We start from the raw sequence: 20,945 nt of genomic DNA on the forward strand, positions 1-20,945 counted from the left end.
CAACGCAGTGAAAATATCCGACCTCATCGCCAAAAAGTGTTATAACCTTTAATCACCAATAATTGCGTGGATATTCAAAAACACTAACTTAGAAACAATAGCTTGTTACATGATAACAACTCAGTATCTCTTATTCGACTGCCGTGCCGTGACATGCGGCCGGCGCTGTTCGTAGCTAGGTGGCGCTCCCGCGCTCAGCCGAGTTGCGGAGCGCCTCTATCGCCATTTGCGCGTACTGTCGTGGCGGCACTGTTAAATGTCGTGGCACTGTCACAACAATTTGTACGGCGTGCGACCATGTATGGATGTGAAACATAGACGATATATAGTTTAGACAAGAAGAGAACAGAAGCTTTCGAAATGTGGAGCTACAGAAAGATGTTGAAGATTAGATGGGTAGATCACGTAACTAATGAGGAGGTACTGAATAAAATTGGGCACAACTTGACTGGAAGAAGGGATCAGTTGGTTGGACATGTTCTGAGGCATCAAGAGATCACCAGTTTAGTACCAGAGGGCAGCGTGGAGGGTAAAAATTGTAGAGGGAGACCAAGAGATGAATATACTAAGCAGATTCAGAAGGACATAGGTTGCACTAGGTACTTGGAGATGAAGAACCTTGCACAGGATAGAGTAGCATGGAGAGCTCCATCATCATAGCTCTCTTAGCATTCAGGGCACTCCCAAACGGTATCCACATAAGCATTGTATAAACACAAACAAGAATACTAATGCAGATCTACACTTGTGTCCAAAAGTAATGGAGGTGAAGAGAGATTATGATTTAACTTCTTGTTCATAAAGCATTTATCTCAGGTGAAGCACGGGCTAGGTTAGAGCTAACAAATGAGAGATACACTTCTCATGCAAAATATTTTGACATTTACCTTACAATTTCGGGAAACCATCAGTTCAATCTATGCAATAACATTGTCTGCCCATATTTCACCCTTTTTCCAACTCCTTGCCCCATAACTAATATCCCTACAATATACCTTGATGCAAGATCTGCCCCACTCAACCTCCCACTACCACCTACTCCACTCCTGTCAAAGGCATCTCCAATCCCATCAAAGGCAGGGTCACATATTGCTCCCTACCTGTTGTCCCATGGCTCATATCCTTGCAATAGACCTAGATGCAAACCTGTCTACATCTACATGTATAGGCTGCAAATCACACTTAAGTGACTGGCAGAGGGTTCATAGAGCCACCTTCTCAATAACACACTACAATTTCACTGTCAAACAGCATGTGGGAAAAAAACATCTAAATCTTTCTGTGTGAGCTCTGGTTTCCCTTATTGTATTATGATGACTGTTTCTCCCTGTGTAAGTCACCATCAACAAAATATTTTTGCATTCAAGGGATAAAGTTGGTGATTGAAATTTCATGATAAGATCTTGCCACAATGAGAACCATTTATAATGGATCACATCAGAAACACTTGCCTTTCAATTATGTCCAACACAATCCTTTGTCATTTCTATGACACTCTCTCCCCTATTTCTCGATAATACAGAATGTACTGAGCTTCTTTGAACTTTCTCGATATACTCCATTAATTCTGTCTGTTAAGGATCCCCCATCGCGAACTAGTACTCAGAAAGAGGAAGGACAAGCATAGTGTAGGAAATCTCTTTAGTAGATCTGCTGCATCTTCTAAGTGTTCTGCCAATAAATCACAGTCTTGGGTTCGCCTTTCCCACAACAATTTCTATGTTTATTTCCAATTTAAGTTGTCCATAATTGTAATTCCTAGGTATTTAACTGAACTTATGGCCTTTAGATTTGATTGATTTATCATGTACCTGAAGTTTAATGGATTCCTTTTAGCACTTATGTGGATGCCCTTCACACTTTTCATTACTTAGGATCAATTTCCAATTTTTGCACCACACAGATATCTTTTCTAAATTATTCTGCAATTTGCTTTGATCTTCTGAAGACTTTACTAGATAATAAACAACATCATCAGCTGCAAAAAACCTGAGACAACTGCTTAGATTGTCTCTTAAATCATTGGTAAAGATAAGGAACAGCAGTGGGCCTATAACACTACCTTGGGGAACATCGGAAATTGCTTCTGTTTTACTCTATGACTTTCCATCAGTTACTACAAACTGTGACCTCTCCCACAGAAAATCATAAATCCAGTTGCATAATTGAGACAATATTCCATACACACAAGCCACTTGGGAGTTACAGTGTCAAAAGCCATTTGGAAATCTAGAAATACAGAATCAATTCAAAATCCCTTGTCAATAGCATTCAACACTTTTGTGTGAGTAAAAGGCTAGCTTGTTTCAAGAATGATGTTTTCTAAACCTTTGCTGATTGTGTGTCTACAGGCCATTCCCTATGAGGTAATTCATAATGTTCAGAAACAAGATATGTACCAAAATCCTGCTGCATATCGACATTACTGATATGGGCCTGTAATTTAGTGGATTACTCCTATTGCCTTTCTTGAATATTGGTGTGATCACCAATATTCAAGAAAGGCAGTAGGAGTAATCCACTAAATTACAGGCCCATATCAGTAATTTCATAGTTACTCATGTTGGAAGCGGAAGCTGTTCTTGATTGGAATTCTAGAATATTCACTTCATTTTCTTTGGTGAAGGAATTTCAGAAGGATATAAAGAAATGGCTCTGAGCACTATGGGACTTAACTTCTGAGGTCATCAGTCCCCTAGAACTTAGAACTACTTAAACCTAACTAACCTAAGGATATCACACACACCCATGCCCGAGGCAGGATTTGAACCTGCGACCGTAGCGGTCGCGCAGTTCCAGACTGTGGTGTCTAGAACCGCTCGGCCACCCCCGCCAGCTTCAGAAGGATATATTTAGTAACTCTGCATTAACAGCTCTGTCATTGATAGTATTCTTACTGCTATCACGCAGAGAAGGCACTGATTTTGTTTTGCCACAAGTATACTTTACAGGCAACCAGAATCTCTTTGGATTTTCTGCCAGGTTTTGAGACAAAGTTTCATTGTGGAAATTATTATAAACATCTTGGATTGAAGTCCATGCTAAATTTCAAGCTTCTGTGAAATATTGGCAATCTTGAGGACTTTGCATTCATTTAAATTTGGCATGCATTTTCGTTGTTTTTGCAACAGTGTTCTGATCTGTTTCATATACCAGAGGTTATCAGCTCCATGTTTAGTTAATTTATTTAGTATAGATCTCTCAATTGCTACCAATATTATTTCTTTGAATTCAAGCCACATTTGGTCTACACTTACATTGTTAGTTTGGAAGGAGGGGAGATTGTCTCTCAGGAAGGCATCAAGTGAATCATTTTTTTAATATATATATAAAAATAAATGTATTTTTTGAATATTTGGGGTTATAGTATTCAGTCTCGCTACGAGAACCCTGTGTTCACTAATCCCTGTATCCATTTTAATGCTCATTATTAGCCCAGGATTATTTATTGCTAAGAGGTCAAGTGTGTTTTCACAACCAATTACTACTTCAGTGGGCTTGTTAACTAACTGCTTGAAATAATTTTCAGAGAATGTGTTTGACACAATTTCAAATGATTTTTATGCATACCTCCAGATTTAAACATGCATTTTCACCAAAACATTGAGGGTAAATTGAAGTCACCACCAACTGTAATTGTATGAGTCAGGTACATGTTTGAAATTAGCCTCAAATTTTCCTTGAATCTTTCAGCAATTGTATCATCTGAATTGGGAGGTCAGTAAAAGGATGCAATTACTATTTTATTCCCATTGCCAAGAATGACCTACTTCTAACAGCAACACATGTGACACTGCCAGCTGTGTCTAGCTTATTGTTTCTGAACACCATTACATCCTTCACAAAAATGTTGGCTAAACGTATCTCTGGCTTTAGCCAGCTTTGAGTGCCAATAACGAGATGAGCATCAGTACTTTCTAATAGCACTTGGAGCTCTGGTACTCTTCCAACACAGCTATGGCAGTTTACAATTGTTATACCAACGGTTCCTAGATCTACATTCTTCCTGTGTTCAACCTGCATGTTTCTTCAAGACCATCTAACAGAAGAAATTGCCCAGTCCATGCCACACAGCCCCTGCTACCCGTGTAGCCACCTCCTGTGTGTAATGGACTCCTGACCTATTTAGTGGAACTTGAAAGCTCACCACCCTATGGCGAAAGTCGAGGAATCTTGCAATCTACATGGTCGCAGAAATGTCTGAGCCTCTGATTCAGATCCTCCACTTGACTCTGTACCAGAGGTCAGAAATCGGTCCTGTTGACTATGCTGCAAATGGTGAGCTCTGCTTTTATCTCACAAGCTAGACTGGCAACCTTTACCACTTCTGACAGCCACTCGAAAACAGAGAAACTCTCTCTGATCCAAAGTGACACACATCATTGGTACCAACGTGAGCCACCACATGCTGTTGGGTGCAACCTGTTCTTTTCATGGCATCTGAAAGGACCCAATCCATGTTTGGAATGACTCCACACGGTATGCACATGAAGTGCACATTGGCTTTCCTCCTCCCCTTGATAGCAGTGTCCAGGCCACATAACATGCCTAACACTGGAGTTCACAACTACCAATAATCCCAACCTCTGTACTGTCCGCCCCCGGTAGCTGAGTGGCCAGCATGACAGAATGTCATACCTAACAGCTCGGGTTCAATTCCCAGCTGGGTTGGAGATTTTCTCCACTCAGGGACTGGGTGTTATGTTGTCCTTATCATCATCATCATCATCATCATCATCATCATCATAATCATCATCATTTCATCCCCATCAACACGCAAGTCACCGACGTGGCGTCAACTCGAAAGACTTTAACCAGGCTAGTGGTGTACCAAATGGGAGGCCTAGCTTTCCATTTACCTCTGTACTTGCCCATATCTTGCAGGCTGAAACAGGACAAGCAACTGCATCTGTCTAAGTGACATGTCAGCCACAGAGAGCACCTGGAACCTGTTTGTCAAACTAACCAGGGTGTTTCTATGTTTTCCCCACAGCATGATCTATAGACTCATTCCGATTTAAGTTATCCTTAATTGTAGTCCCTAAGCAATCAATTGAATTCACAGCCTTTAGATTTATGTAATTTATCACGTAACCAAAATTTAGTGGAATCTGATGACTGTATTGGACAGTAAATAGCATCATCATTTGCAACAATCTGATGACTGTAATAGACAGTAAATAGCATCATCATTTGCAACAATCTAATGTTGCTCAGATTGTTTTCTAAACCGTCTACAGGGCGCGTCAAAAAAATGTACCGTATTTACTCGAATCCAAGGCGCACTTTTTTTTCCGGTTTTTGTAATCCAAAAAACTGCCTGCGGCTTAGACTCAAGTGCAAAGTAAGCAGAAGTTCTGAAATATGTTGGTAGGTGCCGCCACAACTAACTTCTGCCTTCGAATATATGTAGCGCTACACAGGCATGCTTTGCAGGCACAAAGATAAATTCTGGCGCCAAATTCTCTGCGTCAGTAAATAAATTTAAAAAAAGGTGGAAGACGAGCTTTTTTCTCCGCCCCGAATTTCGACCACTGCATTTTCATACATTATCCAACGAAGTAAATACAAATTCCGTATTCTTCATCTTCGAATGTAGCAGCTTTTCAATGTACTACGAAAATACGACTGGCAAAACTGTTTGCAATGTTTCTGAACTGAATTTTTTCCTACCTGTGAGAAGAGATGGTTGCTAATGGAAACTTTTATGAATTGTGAATCACATGCAGTATTCTCTTCACCATTAGAATAATACCAATATAAACATTTTGCCATGTATTCTTTCATGTTTGCTGCTATCTCATTTAAATCCTGTCTGCCTAATAAACTACGAAACTAGAGTGAGACAACAGCAAACGCGGAAGAATACACATATCATGTCATGTTTATATTCGTATTATTCTTATGCCTAATAGTGATACAGTCAGAAATGAAGCACGGCAATTGAGTAGATTTTTAAATCTAAGATGACTCTAATTTCTGTGCAGAAAGTAATGTACTAAAGAGGCATCTGCAAAGATTTTCAAACAGAGAAAAATTTTCGTTAAATTCTCGTTCAGAACATCTTCTATCATACGCAGTTTATTATTTGGTTCTTGTTGATCATTATCAAAGAAAGCAGCAGTGTAAATAACAACAAATAGCAGTCTCTTGCCATTATTTCGCTAATGAGACGATTCCTCTCTTTTTTTTTTTTTTTTTTTTTAATTGTAAGCGGTGGCAGCGCACACCAAAGCAGGCCATGCCGCGAGTGGCGACAGGTCGCAAACACACATTACCAGAATGCGACAAACAATGCATGACACAGTACAGTAATACATTTTCAACTTAGAATGACGTAAACAAAGAAAAATAAGCAATAAATTCAAACCAGACGAAGCACGTGAAAACCGAAGGGTACCCGTATAAATACGGACGGAGCGCCTGACGCATAGCAATGGCGACTTGGTAAAGCTTAACTGCTAAGCTTACGACTCGAACCAAACTACTGGAGCTTTATCATCATTCATTCAACCTAAATTGTGTCTCATATCACAATGGACTAACTTTGTTTCGATTTGGAGGTGCGGCCTAAAACTTTTCTCTCCCCTTGAATTTCGAGTCTCAAATTTCAGGTGCGGCTTAGATTCGGGAAAAATTTTTTTCCTTGATTTCGAGTCTCATTTTTCAGGTGCGGCTTAGATTCGAGTGCGGCTTAGATTCGAGTGCGGCTTAGATTCGAGTAGATACGGTATACATACTTTGAAGCTTCATAGAAAATTTATTTCCCATTCTACAATGTTAAATTTCTGGAAATGGAAAGCTTAAAGTCCAGTTTGAAAAATAAATGTACTTTGCAAATGTGATTAATGTTCAAACTGGTGGCCTTCAGCATCAGTACATTTTTGAGTACGAGTCACCACTGATTCCGTACATCGTACCAAAGTGCCCAATGAGATTTCTGCGCACACCGCCTCAATCTCATTCCAAAGTGTGTCCAGGTTACGTGGTTTACGTTTGTACACCTCATCTTTTACTGTGCCCAATCAAAAGAAATCCAACGGCGTGAGATCTGGAGAGGGTGCAGGAAACTCGATTGGTCCCCTGCGTCCTATCCACTGGCCTGGCACACTGTGATCCAGGTATGCTCATACGTCCCTATTTCTTGTTGGAAATAAAACTCATCATTACCATATAATGCACGAATGGCAGGGAATATGGAGTCAGCAAGCATTGTTAGGTACGTTTCTCCAGTAACAGTACCTTCAAAGCAGAAAGGCCCAACGAGTCCCCTTGCAGACAAACCACACCACACATTTACACCAGGCAAATTCACAGCCTTTTCAACTGTAATGTGAGGATTATCTTCAGCCCAGTACACACAATTGTGCCTATTGACAGTTCCATTGAGTTTGAATTGGGCTTCATCCGACCAAATTATGCTACAAATAAATCCCAGTTCACATCTCACCATCTCCTGAACCCATTCACAAAATTCTAACCATCAATCTGGATCATCGTAACTTAGCTGTTGCACCAGCCTTGGAGTGTACACACGAAACTTGCCTTTCTTCAGAATGCGTAGCACACTACTAGGACTTACATTACTCTCACGTGCTGCTTGCCTTGAAGATTTTTGAGGCGAACGTTGAAACAGTTCCAAGACCGCAGTTGTGGAATCATCACTTGTAGCTGTACGAGGTCGCCCTGATCGACCTTTATGCACACCACACACTGTTCCATGAATTTCGAATTTGTCTCGTAGACGTGTAATTGTTAACCATGAAGGTGGTTCTGTACCATACTCACTTCTCCACTGTCTTCGAACTGCAGCTACATTCTCAAACTTCCGGTACCACTTAATTACCTGCTTTCGCGCTTCAAAGCTCAAACGCACATCCGCCATGTTGCAGTTACTTCCTTGCCACTGCTGCCACCTGTTGAAGAAACATAACATTACTTTCTCGCAGATATTTAACCTTGTAGAATGGGAAATGAATTGTCTATGACAGTTCAAAGTGTGTATACATTTTTTTGACGCACCCTGTATATACATTAGGAACAGCAGAGGACCTACAGTGCTTCATTGGGCAATGCCAGGTATTACTTCTGTTTTACTCAATGATTTTCTGTCAGTTACTATAAATTGTGACCTTACTGATAGGATACCATCAATCCAGCCGCACCAACTGAGATGATACTCCAGGGTACGCAATATGACTACAAGTCACTTGTGAGGGATGATGCAAAGCTTTCTGGAAATCTAGAAATATGGAATCAATTTGACATCACCTGTTGGTAGTACTCATTACTTCATGCGAATAAAGAGCTAGTTGTGTTTTGTATGAATCATATTTTCTGAAACCACGCTGACTATATATCAATAAATCAAAATGTTCAAACAAAGTATATCTTCCAAAATTCTACTGCAAATCATCATTAGTGAAATGGGCCTGTAATTCAGTGGATCACTCCTGTTTGCTTTCCTGAGTATTGGTGTGACTCATGCTACTTTCCACTTTAGGTATGGATCTTTCATCGAGTGAGCAGTTGTATACAATTGTAGAGTATAGAGCTATTGTATCAGCATAACTGGTATGCAATCTGGAAGGAGGGGCTTGCCTTTATTATGTGATTTAAGTGACTTTGCTAAACCAAGGATGTCTTTGTGCAATCATATTGGCAGCTGTTCTCAATCCAAACTCTAGAACATTCACTTCATCTTCTTTGGTGAAGCAATTTTGGAAAAGTGTGTCTAGTAGCTCCGCTTCAGTGGCACTGTCATTGGTAAAATTACCATTGCTATTGCACAGTTAAGGTACTGATGGTGTCTCGTATTGGTGTACTTAAATACAACCAGAATCTCTCGGGATTTTCTGCCTGATTTTGAGGTACGTTGTGGAAACTATTAAAAGCATCTCACATTGAAGTCAGTACTAAATTTCAAGCTTCAGCAAAATGTCAACAATCTTGGAGATTGTGTGTTCTTTTAAATTTTGCATTTTTTTCATTGCTTCTGCAGCAACGTTCTGAGCTGTTTTATATGCCATGTGGGATCAGTTCCATTTCTTATTAATTTATTTTGTATGTATCTCTCAATTGCCATCAATACTATTTCTTCCAATTTAACCCATATCTGATACATGTTTACATTGTCAATATGGAAGGAGTGGAGACTGTCTCTTAAGAAAGTGTCAACCACATTTTACCTCCTTTTCTTAAATGGATAAACGTTGCATTTATTTTTGGTTGATTTGGATGTTACAGTATTCAGTCTTGTTATGACCTTGTGGTCACTAATCCCTGTATCTGACATGATGCTCACTATTTGCTCAGGGTTATTTGCTGCTACAAGGTCAAGTACGTTTTCACAACCATTTACACTTCAAGTGGACCCCTCAACTGTTCAAAATAATTTTTGAAGAAAGCATTCAGTACAATTTTGGAAGATGTTCTATGCCTACTGCTGACTTTAAACATGTATTTTCACCAACATATTGGGGGTAGATAGAAGTTACCAGCTGTTACAATTGTATGCAGAGGGTACCTATCTGAAAAGAGACTAAAGTTTTCTGTGAACTGTTCAATAACTGTATCATCTGAGTTGAGGGAGTCAGTTGTAGGAACCAATTATTGATTTAGTCTAGTTGTAAAGATAACCTCTACCCATACTAAATCATAGGAACTACTGTTTCAATTTCACTAGAAGGTAAACCACTTCTAACAGCAATAGGCACTCAACCAGCAACTGTATTTTATCTGTTTTTCCTGAACGCAATTAGGTCCGCTGCAAAATTTTTGGCTGAACTTATTTTAATAAGCGTTCAGTACCTACAACAATTTCAGCTTCAGTGCTTTCCAGTAGTGCTTGGAGCTCTAATTCTTTCCCATCACAGCTATGACAATTTACAACTACAAAGTCACCACAGAGTCCCCTTACCCCCATACATATTACACAGATGAGAATGAATTGTTGTTTCTTACTGTTGCATGTGCTCGTGAGTCCACTTACTCATGGAGGAATGGATAGTAATGAGCATGTGGGCTCATGAACGACCCTATACAGGGAAATCAACAAGATGTTCAGTGTGATTTCACTGTAAGTTTCAGAAACATTTTGCACGAAAATCAACAACTTTACAGTGGGAGAAAAAGCTCTTTGCAAATGGTTGCTTAGAAGATAAGCCCCACTCAGGACATCCACTAACACAACTGGAAACAGGTGTGGAGGCTGCAGTGTATGTCCAACGTTCGCCAGGAAAGTTCATTTGTAAGCAGTCACAAAAATTGGGAGTTCCCCACTCAATATTACAGACACATTCGAAGAGTTCATTTCTTTGATGACACTGTGAAACATGTTGTGTGTCTCTCACCATTTATATGATTGTTTTATTCCACATCTGGAAGATGCTCAGATGTCTGGTTCCAGCCCATTATTCTACTGTAGTTAGAGAATCCGTCAATGAGGCATCTCCTGATAAATGGATTGGACATGGTTCTGTCTACTTGCCTGCACATTTGGAGTGGCCACCAGAAAGTCCTACTGTCACTTTGCAACAATACATTATCGGATTTCATTAAACAGAAAGTTGTTGCCACACGTTATGAGGCAACTGTTGAACTTGGGATGATGTTTTATGTGCATTTACTGCCATCATACCAACAATGAAAAGGAGATTTTCACATTGTACATGGAGGAGAATCACATTCAGTTATGAAAACAATGATGTACATGTAGATACTCTGGAATAATTAGTAAAGAATAGTCATACTACCTCAAAGTTATCTTCTGCCAGAATCTCATTTTAATACAATGTTACCATATACGAATATGTGGACACTCAGTATGGGGTAATGGGGCTTTGTGATCACTGTGTACAATACCAATTGTTGCTAGGTCTACCCTCATCCTGCGATTGCCCTGCACCCTTTTAGACTGAGGTACTTTCTGTAATTTCTTGAGACTCTCTAATCTAAAAACCTAGATCATTCCACATGGCCTCCACTACCCATGTAGTCACTTCTTGAGTGTAATGAATTCCTGACCTATTAAGCAAAACCTGAAAACCCATCCCATGGCGTAAATCTGCACCCTAAATAGATGCAAAATTGTCTGAGCCTCTGATTCTGACCCTCCACTCAGTTCTGTGCCAAAGGTTTTCAGCCCATCCTGTTGACGACACTTGCCATCATTTGTAAGCAGTCTTTACCACTTTGTACAGCTGAATGAAACTAGAGAGAATCTCATCCAGTCCAAAGTGACATACATTGTTAGCACTGATTTGAGTGACTACCTGCAGTTAGGTGCACCCTGCAGTTGATATGGCATCCACAAGCATCAGTTTCACATCTAGGATGACCCACTGGTATGCACACGAAGTGCACTTTGGGCTTTCCCCCAACCTTGACAGCCATATCCCAAATGAGCCACCCCATTATGCACCAACAATGGAACTCCAAACTACAAGTAACCCAAATCTATTGGACTGCCTAGATCTTGTGGGCCAAAAGGCTTCCTCTGAAATTGACATATAAGTTTTATATCTACATCAACTAAACATTTTGACAGACTTTGTGGAGAAGGAGAATCGAAAAATGTTGGTGTTTACTGAAATCATGCAAAAATGGAAGAGGAAAGGATATACACTATTTGGAGTGATGGACAAGAGGCCAAAAATGGAATGAATGCAAAAGAAAAACCAACCCTAGAAGAATGTGTGGAAGCAGTAGAAGACATAAGTAAGAGGACGAAGAAGATTCAAATGAGGCCTTAATCGATGTACAGAAGTATATGCACCACAGACAGGAAATAAAGAGGAAACATTGAGGAATTCCTAAGAAATTAGAGAATTAACTTATGGATGTGGAAGCAATAACAACGGGCACCTTAACTATACAGGTGGGAAATGAAAAATTAGGGAAGGAAGTGAGGATTGATATGTACAGATATGGGAAGAAAAATGAGTAAGGAGAGAAAATGGCTGATTATTGTGAAAGAAATGGTTTGATTGTGAGCAACTTGCTGTTCAGGAAGATAACAGCCAAAAGGTAATAAGACCTGGCTGGGCAGAGAGAAGTACAACAATGTTCAATGGCTACTTTCTGGTGGAAAAGCAAAATCAGACTGTTAATGGGTGTAACTGTGTTCCCAGGAGAAGCTTTTGATATAAACTGTCCAGAAGTGGTGCAAAGATGAGGATCGGTAAAATGGAAGAAATTAAGGCAAAAAGGGAGACGAAATGAAAGACAGGAAAGAAGAAGAAAATTCAGAGAGTTACTTGTTGTATCCGTGGTCCCAACCGAATAGCGTGCGCACCCTGCCATCGCATCGCTTGCCACAGTTTCCCGTCGCGACCGCCGGTGGCACATGGCGTTGCCACCGACCAAAGACGTCGCGCCATTGCTGAGCTGGGGCCTACAGTGCCCTTTGGCTACACGATATAACAGGAGCGCAGGCCCCGAGTCAGGGGGTCTTGCAGACCACTCGTTGCAGTCGTCAGTGCCGTCGTTCGTTGTCTGGTTAGCTAGCTCGCTGTGTGATTCAGTATTGTATAACGACTTAGGCCACGAATCAGGAATATTATTTGGACACTAATTGGAACGGTATCTACGGTACACTCTTCGCTGTCAATAAAGCTAAGTAACTGTTTTATACTAGCTGGCACTTATTTGTCACTAATCGTTTTCCTGCCACCAGATTTTAGTCATAACCTGGTCATGTCCTACTCCATATCCAAATTATGGTTGCCATGCCCAGGCAGCCATAAAAGTGGCGACGAGAATTTTGGTATTGCTGAGCAGCGGGCGGACTCTGCCTCCCGCCGCCGTTGTCGATTCCGCTCGCCTCAACATTTGCTATCTCTTGTGAACTGTTTGCTAATTGCTTCTTGCTTGCGCCTAACCAAAACTAACCGAATTTCTTGTGGACATTTTCGGATTTCAGTGTGGAGCACTTCGCACCCTTGTTTCGTTTATTGGTATCTTGTTCTGAACAGTTGCATTGTACTAACATGGCTACTCCCTCGCCTCCACACCAGGCTCCTCCCAATCCGGTGCAAGCGTCTACTACCTCCACAGTCACTCTTGAACAGATTTTGCTTTTGCAGGCGCAGCAGATGACTCAACTTTTGTCCAGCGTGCAGTAACTAATAACAGCGCAGCAGCAATCAACAACGCCTGCTGCAGTCAGCCCCATGGACCGACTAACCTGCATGCCACTGTTCAGAGCCTTCAATCAGGATGAAGAAAAATGGAATGAATATCTAGCTCCATTCAAGGCACACATGGCGGCTCACCAGCACCCAGGTCAGCTAAAACTTGCTTGCGGGTGTTAAAGTATACCGACTCTTACAAAAGTTGTTTCTGGCCTTCCGCCCATAACTTTTGCAATACGAACAGTGCATTCAGGCTGTGTCACAATACTTTGATTCTCAAACCCAGTTGCTGCGGCTAGGTTCAGGTTCTTTCGCTATCATAGACAGCTGTGTCACACCTACAAACAGTAGACTACCAACCTCAAAGAATTAACTCATGATTGTCGATTTACGTGTGACTGTGGTAAACTTTTAGCAGACACTATGATTTGTGCCGCCATCACTCAGAACATGCACGACGTACATGTTAGGGAGCAGATATTGCGGATCCCTGATCCCTCCCTCGTCACTATCTTGGAAAGTAGAAATGCGAGTGAAAACGCACAAAACAGTTTTGACTTGCCATCCGTTTGTCGTGTGTCGAACGACCCTAGTGTGCGACAGACTGACTGTCATAGGGAAAAGTTGCCACACACACCGCAGGTACACAAACGGCATGGCGGCAGTAGCTTGCATTCCTGCCAACAGCCTTTGTGTCAAAACAAACAATTCCCTTCCTTGCGGGCGCCTTTGAAATCATGCCCACAGTGTAATATGCATCACAAATGCGAACATTGTCCATCACGTAACTATTCTTGCTACATGTGTGGGAAGACTGGACATGTGCAATCCGTGTGCCAACAGCGTAAACTGAATACATTTGCTCCTCGTGCTTCTGGACACGCACATTCAGTCCATGTTATTGGCTCTACCGTCAACAGTGTTGAAAACAGTGTTTTAGCTAGTGACTTGTTCCGCAGTGTCAATGTAGTTAATAGTGGTAGTGCGTTGACACCCTCTGTGCACCGACGGGCTCACAAATTGTACATTGACTTGCTCCTGGCTTCGCATCATGTGAAAATTCAATTGGACATGGGCTCTGCCATTACACTGATTAATAGCCGTGTGTATGAACTGCTAGGAAAGCCTACACTTGCAAAGCCCTCTTCTCCGCTAACAGCGTATAGTGGTGAGAGTATTTCAGTTCTCGACACATGTAGTTTGCCAGTACAATACCATAACGTGACCAGGACAATTCAGTTGCATGTTGTAGCTGCACGCTTGTGCGAAAACATTTTTGGACTGGACTGCTTTGATTTGTTCGGACTCAGCACTCAAAACAATGTGTTAGCAATTAGTGATTGTCCTACTACTGATGCTGTTGTCCCCTCTGTGATGAGTTCCCTGAATTGTTTAGCGGTGGCTTGGGCTGCGTCCGTGACTATGTTGCGCACGTCACGCTCAAGGCAAGCGCCCAGCCACATTTTTGCATAGCACCATCAGTGCCTCACGCATTGCGTGATCAAGTTGCAGCCGAACTCCGTTCCTTGCAAAATGAGGGGGTGATTGCGCCCGTTAGTGCTAGTCAGTGGGCCTCCTCATAAGTTGTGCTGACAAAGCCCAAGGGTTCCTTCCGTCTGTGTGTGGACTTCAAGAGTACAGTGAATCCACAAACGATTGCGGATAGCTATCCTCTCTCTCGCCCGGAGGGACTGATGGACAAATTAGGCACGGGCAGATACTATTCCAAGATTGACTTGCAGGACGCGTATTTGCAAATTCCTTTAGATAAACCATCCCAAGACATTTTTGTGATCAACACTCACTTGGGTCTTTTTAAGTATTTACACCTCCCCTTTGGCAGCTCATCAGTTCCTGCTATTTTTCAGCGCTACTTGTCGCAACTGACTGCCAAAGTCCCTTTTTGCACCAATTATCTGGACGACATCATAGTTGCCAGTCGTACTGCAGATGAACACCTGCAGAATTTGTGTCGCCTATTTTCGGTGTTGTTGAAGGCAGGCCTCAAAGTGAACAAAGACAAATGTGTGTTTTTTCGTACAGAAATAGAATGTTTGGGACATGTAATCAACGCACAAGGTGTCCATCTATTGCAGTCGCACCTTCGTGCCATTGCCAACCTTCCTTCGCCTAAAAACTTGTCCAAATTGCAATCTGTGTTGGGCAAGATTACCTATTATCATCGGTTCATCCTCAATGCTACACAAATAGCTGCACTGTTGCACCGATTACGCTGGTGCAGCGTTCCATTTGTGTGGTCGGCCGAAGGCCAAGCGGCATTTCAGAAACTGAAAAACGCCCTCTTGAGTGCTCGTTGCCTAGCCCATTTTGATCCCTCTCAACCAGTTGTGATTGCTGTGGACGCTTCATCCTATGGGTTAGGTGCTGTGTTGTCGCATCATGTTGGATCTGCTGATCGACCGATAGCGTTTGCTTCTAAATTGCTTACCGCCGCACAACAAAACTATTCACAAATTGAAAAAGAAGCCTTTGCAATCATATATGGGGTCACAAAGTTCCACAACTATTTGTATGGCTGAAAATTTTTTCTAGTGACGGACCATAAGCCTCTACAGTCGTCGTCCCATCCTGCCAAGCCAGTCCCCCCCCCCCCCCCCCCTCCCCCACTGTACGAGTCAGAAGCTCCAACGGTGGGCTTTGTTATTGTCGAATTATCAGTATGAAATTGTCTATCGCCCCACAACTTGCCACTGCAATGCAGATGTGTCGTCTCATTTGCCAATAACCCATGACAATGCTTTTGATGAGTCAGACATTGCGTGTTGTCACACCGATTCCCATGACAGTGACGTGGTCACTCATTTTCCTTTGGATTTCCGCAAGATTGCACAGGCCACAGCTTCGGACTTGGACAAATTTTGCATTTGGTGTGCACCGCCTGGCCCCATTCGCCAAAGGACGTTGCAAATCTCGTCGGGCACCGTTATTTTGCTCAACGCCACGACCTGTCAGTGCAACGTGGTGTTTTGCTGCTTCGATCTCAGTCTGGACACTAAGGTGGTTATTCCAGTCTTTGCTGTGCGAAGTTTGGACGTTGATACATCAGGGCCAATGGGGAATGGTACGCACTAAGCGACTTGCACGCCAACATTGCACTTGGCCAGGCATAGAAAAGGATATTGAACAGTTAACTGCTCAGTGCAGTTCGTGCATCGAACACCAGTCGGCCCTGTCCCAGACATTTGCTCCATGGCCCACACCCTCTGCACCTTGGCAGTGTGTACACCTCGACTTTGCGGGCCCGTTCTGAGGTACTCGCTGGCTTGTGGTTGTGGATGCCTTTAGCAAGTTTCTTTTGTCGTTGCCATGAACAATATCACTACTCCGAGCACCATCCGCGCCCTTTCGTCCATCTTTTGCCTTGAAGGTTTACCTGATCTGATTGTAACAGACAATGGTCCCTCTATTGTTTCATGTGACTTTGAACAGTTTTGTGTTGCCAATGGGACTGCTTGTCCCACAAGTGCTCCTTTCCACCCTCAGTCCAATGGTGAGGCTGAGCGGTTTGTCAGTACTTTTACACAACAGATGAGCACACTTCGCGCCACCCACACGAGAGACCAAGCTTTGCTCGCATTCCTTTCGTCTTATCGTTCGCAACCTCACAACGGCCCATCGCCGGCAGAGTTGTTTTATGGCCATCGCCACAGAACTTTGCTCACCCTGCTGCACCCGCCAGCACCTCTGCGGCCGCATGGTTGCTTTGCGCCTAACACTCCTGTGTATTGCAGGTTGTTTGCCGGCCGCCGCCGCTGGGGGCAGGGTACCATCGTCCGGCAGTTGGGCCCCCACATGTTTCTTATTTCCACCCCCGTTGGCTTGCAGCGCCGCCACCGCAATCAGCTGCGACTTTGCCGTGCTAGTGACACTGCCGCAGGCTTCTCGGTTGCAGACCCACAGGCGGATCGCCCCGGTTCCTGGATGGCGGGCGTCCCTCGTCGACCCCGCCCCCGCAGCCGTCGCCGGTGCAGGAGCCTTCCCCGATGGAAGTCGACACAATTGACCGGGCTGGTCCAGCCCACCCTCCGGCTCTTCCTAGCCGGGACTCCATTGCTGCCTCTTCCCCTGGGTCATCTTCGCCGCCGCCAGAGGCTTCGTCGTCGTCCTCGAGCGCCCAGGCGCGTTAAGTGTTGGGTCCATCGTGGCTGCTGTGCGTTGCGTCCTTGGGGTCATTTCGGCTGGTTCCGGCTTCAATGCAGGGCGAATGCCAGGACGTGGAAGTCGATGCCACCCAGCCTCGCTCTGTTGGCTCCCCGTCGCCTCACAGTAGCCACATCCCCCTTCGACGTCAGGCCCTGGCAGCACCTAACATCTTCGTGGCCTTTCAAGGGGGGAGGAATGTTGTATCCGCGGACCCAACTGAATAGCACGCGTGCGCCCTGCCATCGCATCGCTTGCCACAGTTTCCTGTCGCAACCACCGACGGCGCATGGTGTTGCCGCCAACCAAAGACGTCGCGCCATTGCTGAGCTGGGGCCTACAGCACCCTCTGGCTACACGATCTAACAGGAGCGCTGGCCCACAAGTCAGGGGGTCTTGCAGACAGCTCCTTGCAGTCATCAGTGCAGTCGTTTGTGGTCTGGTTAACTAGCTCGCTGTGTGATTCAGTATTGTATAACGACTTAGGCCACGAATCAGGAATATTATTTGGACACTAATTGGAACAGTATCTATAGTACTCTCTTCGCTGTCAATAAAGCTAAGTAACTGTTTTATACTAGCTGGCACTTATTTGTCACTAATCGTTTTCCTGCCACCAGATTTTAGTCACAACCTGGTAACGTTTTACTCCATATCCAAATTATGGTTGCCACACCCAGGCAGCCATAAAATTACTTAAGCATAAAATCCAAAGCACTGAATGGGGAAAAGTGGAAAAGGAATGCGGTAAGTTAAAAAAGGCATTTGTAAGCTCTGTAGAGAACACATCTGGCAGAATGCCATGAAATGAGAAAGATAAAGAGAGACAACAGTGGAATGAGCAAGTGAGGGAAGCAGTAAAATAAAAGAAGAAAGCATGGCAAGAATGATCAAACACAAAAAGAAAGGAAGTAAAGGAAATAACAGGAAAGCAAAGCGAAATGTAAGAAAGTGATACTAGAATAATGAGGAAAAGTTGGGAGGAATTCAAGTGAGATTTGGAAAAGGTTGTTAATTGGGGGGTGGGTGTGAAAAGGTGTATGGAATCACATGGAGGAAGGAAAACAGTTACACAATGTGAGAGGAGAAATTGAACAGCTAATAATGCTACTGGAAGAGATGTGGAAAAGATGGAAGGAGTATTATGATAAACCATTGAATGTGCTAAATAGTTATGAAATAGGAATGTAAGTACGTTGGACAAGGAGGAAGGGGGCGTTTGAACCTGGACGAAGAGCAAGATATTGCAATGTTAGAAGAAAGAAAACATGAAAGGTTATATGAATTGCTAAGATGCATATGGGCTCAGGAATGTGTGCACATAGAATGCGGAAAGGATATAATAATTCCAGTTCCAGTGCTCCAGAAGAGAGATTGAAAAGTATGTGACAACTATTGATGGATCACGATCATATCACAAGTAGCAAAAATAATGGAGAGGATACCAAAATGAAGATTGACAGAAAACGTGGAAGAGCAGTGTGGCTTCCGACATGGCCAATGAACAGAGGACCCAATCTTTAGTATGAGAGAGTTGATGTAAAGGGGAAAACTCTGGTGATAACATTTCTTGACTTCATGGAGGCATATGATAATGACCTCAGAGAAAACTGACCTCAACTCTGAACAGAGAGTGAATTGAAAAAGAAACAACTGAAATTCTTCAAGCAATGTACGACAAAAGTTTCAGCTGTGTCCTCATCCAAGATAGTTTAACTGTTTGGTTTAGGGCTGTTACATGGCTGAGACGAGGAAGTGTGGCGTCCTTCATTGTTATTTGTAATGGTGATGGCTGAATTCTTTAAGGAGACAAAAGCAGCTCTCAGAGGAACTGAGATGCTGTTTACTAATGATATTGTGTAGTGGGGAACAAACAGTAAGCATGTACAGTACAACAAGACATTTTACATGAAAAAAATCAACAAATATGGCATGAAATGCAATGTGGAAAGGGAGACCATGGTTGTAACAGCATATTGAAACAGTGGACAACTTTAAATATCCGAGAAATGTTGTAATGCATAATGCAAAGAGGGAGGCAGAAATTAGCACAAGGCTACAACAAAGAAACGCATTTTACCAGTGTGCGAGGGGCTTAGTCATACTTTATACCAATATTTACATTTGCATTGAAGACCTGGAAACTGCCAAGAAGAGAGGAGAGGAGAGGAGAGGAGAGTAGAATCCAGGCCAGTGAAATGAAATTCCATTTAAGAATTATTTAAGGGGACAGCGGGGAGATACAGACTGAGAAATGATGATGTTAAAAAGAAAATTGAATAATAGAATTGAAAACAAGAGATTAAAATGATTTGGACAAGTAAAGACATTCGAAGAAGAAAAAAATGCCAAAATGAATAACAGAGAGCACTTTCTAGAACAAGACGGAAATCCAGAGCAAGAAGCATTGGTTCGGTCAAGACCAGTTTAAGGACGAACCTGGAAAAATCAGTTACACATGAAGAATAGTGAAAAAAAGGGGGAAGAGAAAAAATACCCTACATTTCCCAACCCAGCTTGATGCTGGATAAAAAGAGAAACAAATTTGATGGCAACAAATAAAACGTCTTTATGGCCTCATTTTGCTGCAGCTGACTTTTGTTCTGTAGCTTGTACCTCCTGTTCCTGTTTTTAAATGCATAGCACAAACACATTTAGGTTCACTGATCCTGGGCTGCCCCTTCAAAGAAGGGCTTATGGTGGGGTGTCCTCACCAGAGTGCCTGGATTCAGAGATGAAGGCTTGTCATTTTTTTTATTGATATGCTATACTATGTCTGCTTATTGTTAACAATAAAGAACTCTGACAATATTTGGATATCTTCATCATCTACACCTTACTCATCTTTAGCAGAGAGCTGCTGCCCTACTTAATTCTCCCCAACATCTACGCATTTGGTGTCAAATATTCTTATATCTGTTTTGGGTTGAATTGGCTGATACACAGGATGCAGCAATGGCAGTGATTCAGCAGCAGTGAGATGACACAGATGGAGACAAAATGCTGATGGAAACTACAATGGTGATTCAACGTGTGCGACAGCAGTTAAAGTACAAGCAAGTACATTTCGTATATCATTCATTGGGGCCTTGTATCCTTGGGTTTGTCCTCTTTCTGCCATATGTTCCCATTATGTTAGGGATAGACTCAGTCATAGCACCTGGAAGTGACCCGAGGTATGAACCGGACTCCAGCTGTGTGTACCCAGTGTAATTTACCTGGACACATAGCCTAGGGCACCAATTCGCACAATATAGTTTGCTGGGTATGCCAACGGAATGGGCAATGCACCAGGCAGTACAGATAATATGTATGGTTAAGATGAGAAAGGACATGGATACCAAGAAAATTTAGATCACTGTAAATAATACATAAATATAAGCATGGGTTGTTGTAATTAAGAGAAAAAGTAGGAATTTAGTAGTCTGTATTAGTGGATATGATATATCCGTGCGAATGAGGCATTGACCATGATATCGTCAGTTATGCTGAGTTCATCCACTGAGACACAGTGAGCATGATGGAAAATCAGCCTCAGGTATCTGTGTAAGTTAGAAAAGTAAGTACAGAGTATTAAGGAAATTCATGACGTATCATAAGTGCACTGACACACAAGTGTACCTGGAAAGTGACTGTGATCCAGGAAGCAAG

At 42.7% G+C, this 20,945-nt stretch overlaps 1 protein-coding gene across 1 annotated transcript in view; it reads left to right on the forward strand.

Moving 5' to 3' along the window:
- Positions 1-20,065, forward strand: part of LOC126482353 (uncharacterized) — a 35,153-nt gene extending 15,088 nt beyond the window's left edge. Inside the window, exons 2-3 of the mRNA XM_050106435.1 lie at positions 13,086-13,284; positions 17,047-20,065. Coding sequence (XP_049962392.1) covers positions 13,173-13,284; positions 17,047-17,660 — 726 coding nt within the window. The 5' untranslated portion in view covers positions 13,086-13,172 and the 3' untranslated portion in view covers positions 17,661-20,065. The remainder of the gene's footprint in view (positions 1-13,085; positions 13,285-17,046) is intronic.
- The last annotated feature ends 880 nt before the right edge of the window (positions 20,066-20,945 follow it).

The sequence above is a fragment of the Schistocerca serialis genome, chromosome 5 (genome assembly GCF_023864345.2).
Source record: "Schistocerca serialis cubense isolate TAMUIC-IGC-003099 chromosome 5, iqSchSeri2.2, whole genome shotgun sequence".
NCBI classification, from domain to species: Eukaryota; Metazoa; Arthropoda; class Insecta; order Orthoptera; family Acrididae; genus Schistocerca; species Schistocerca serialis.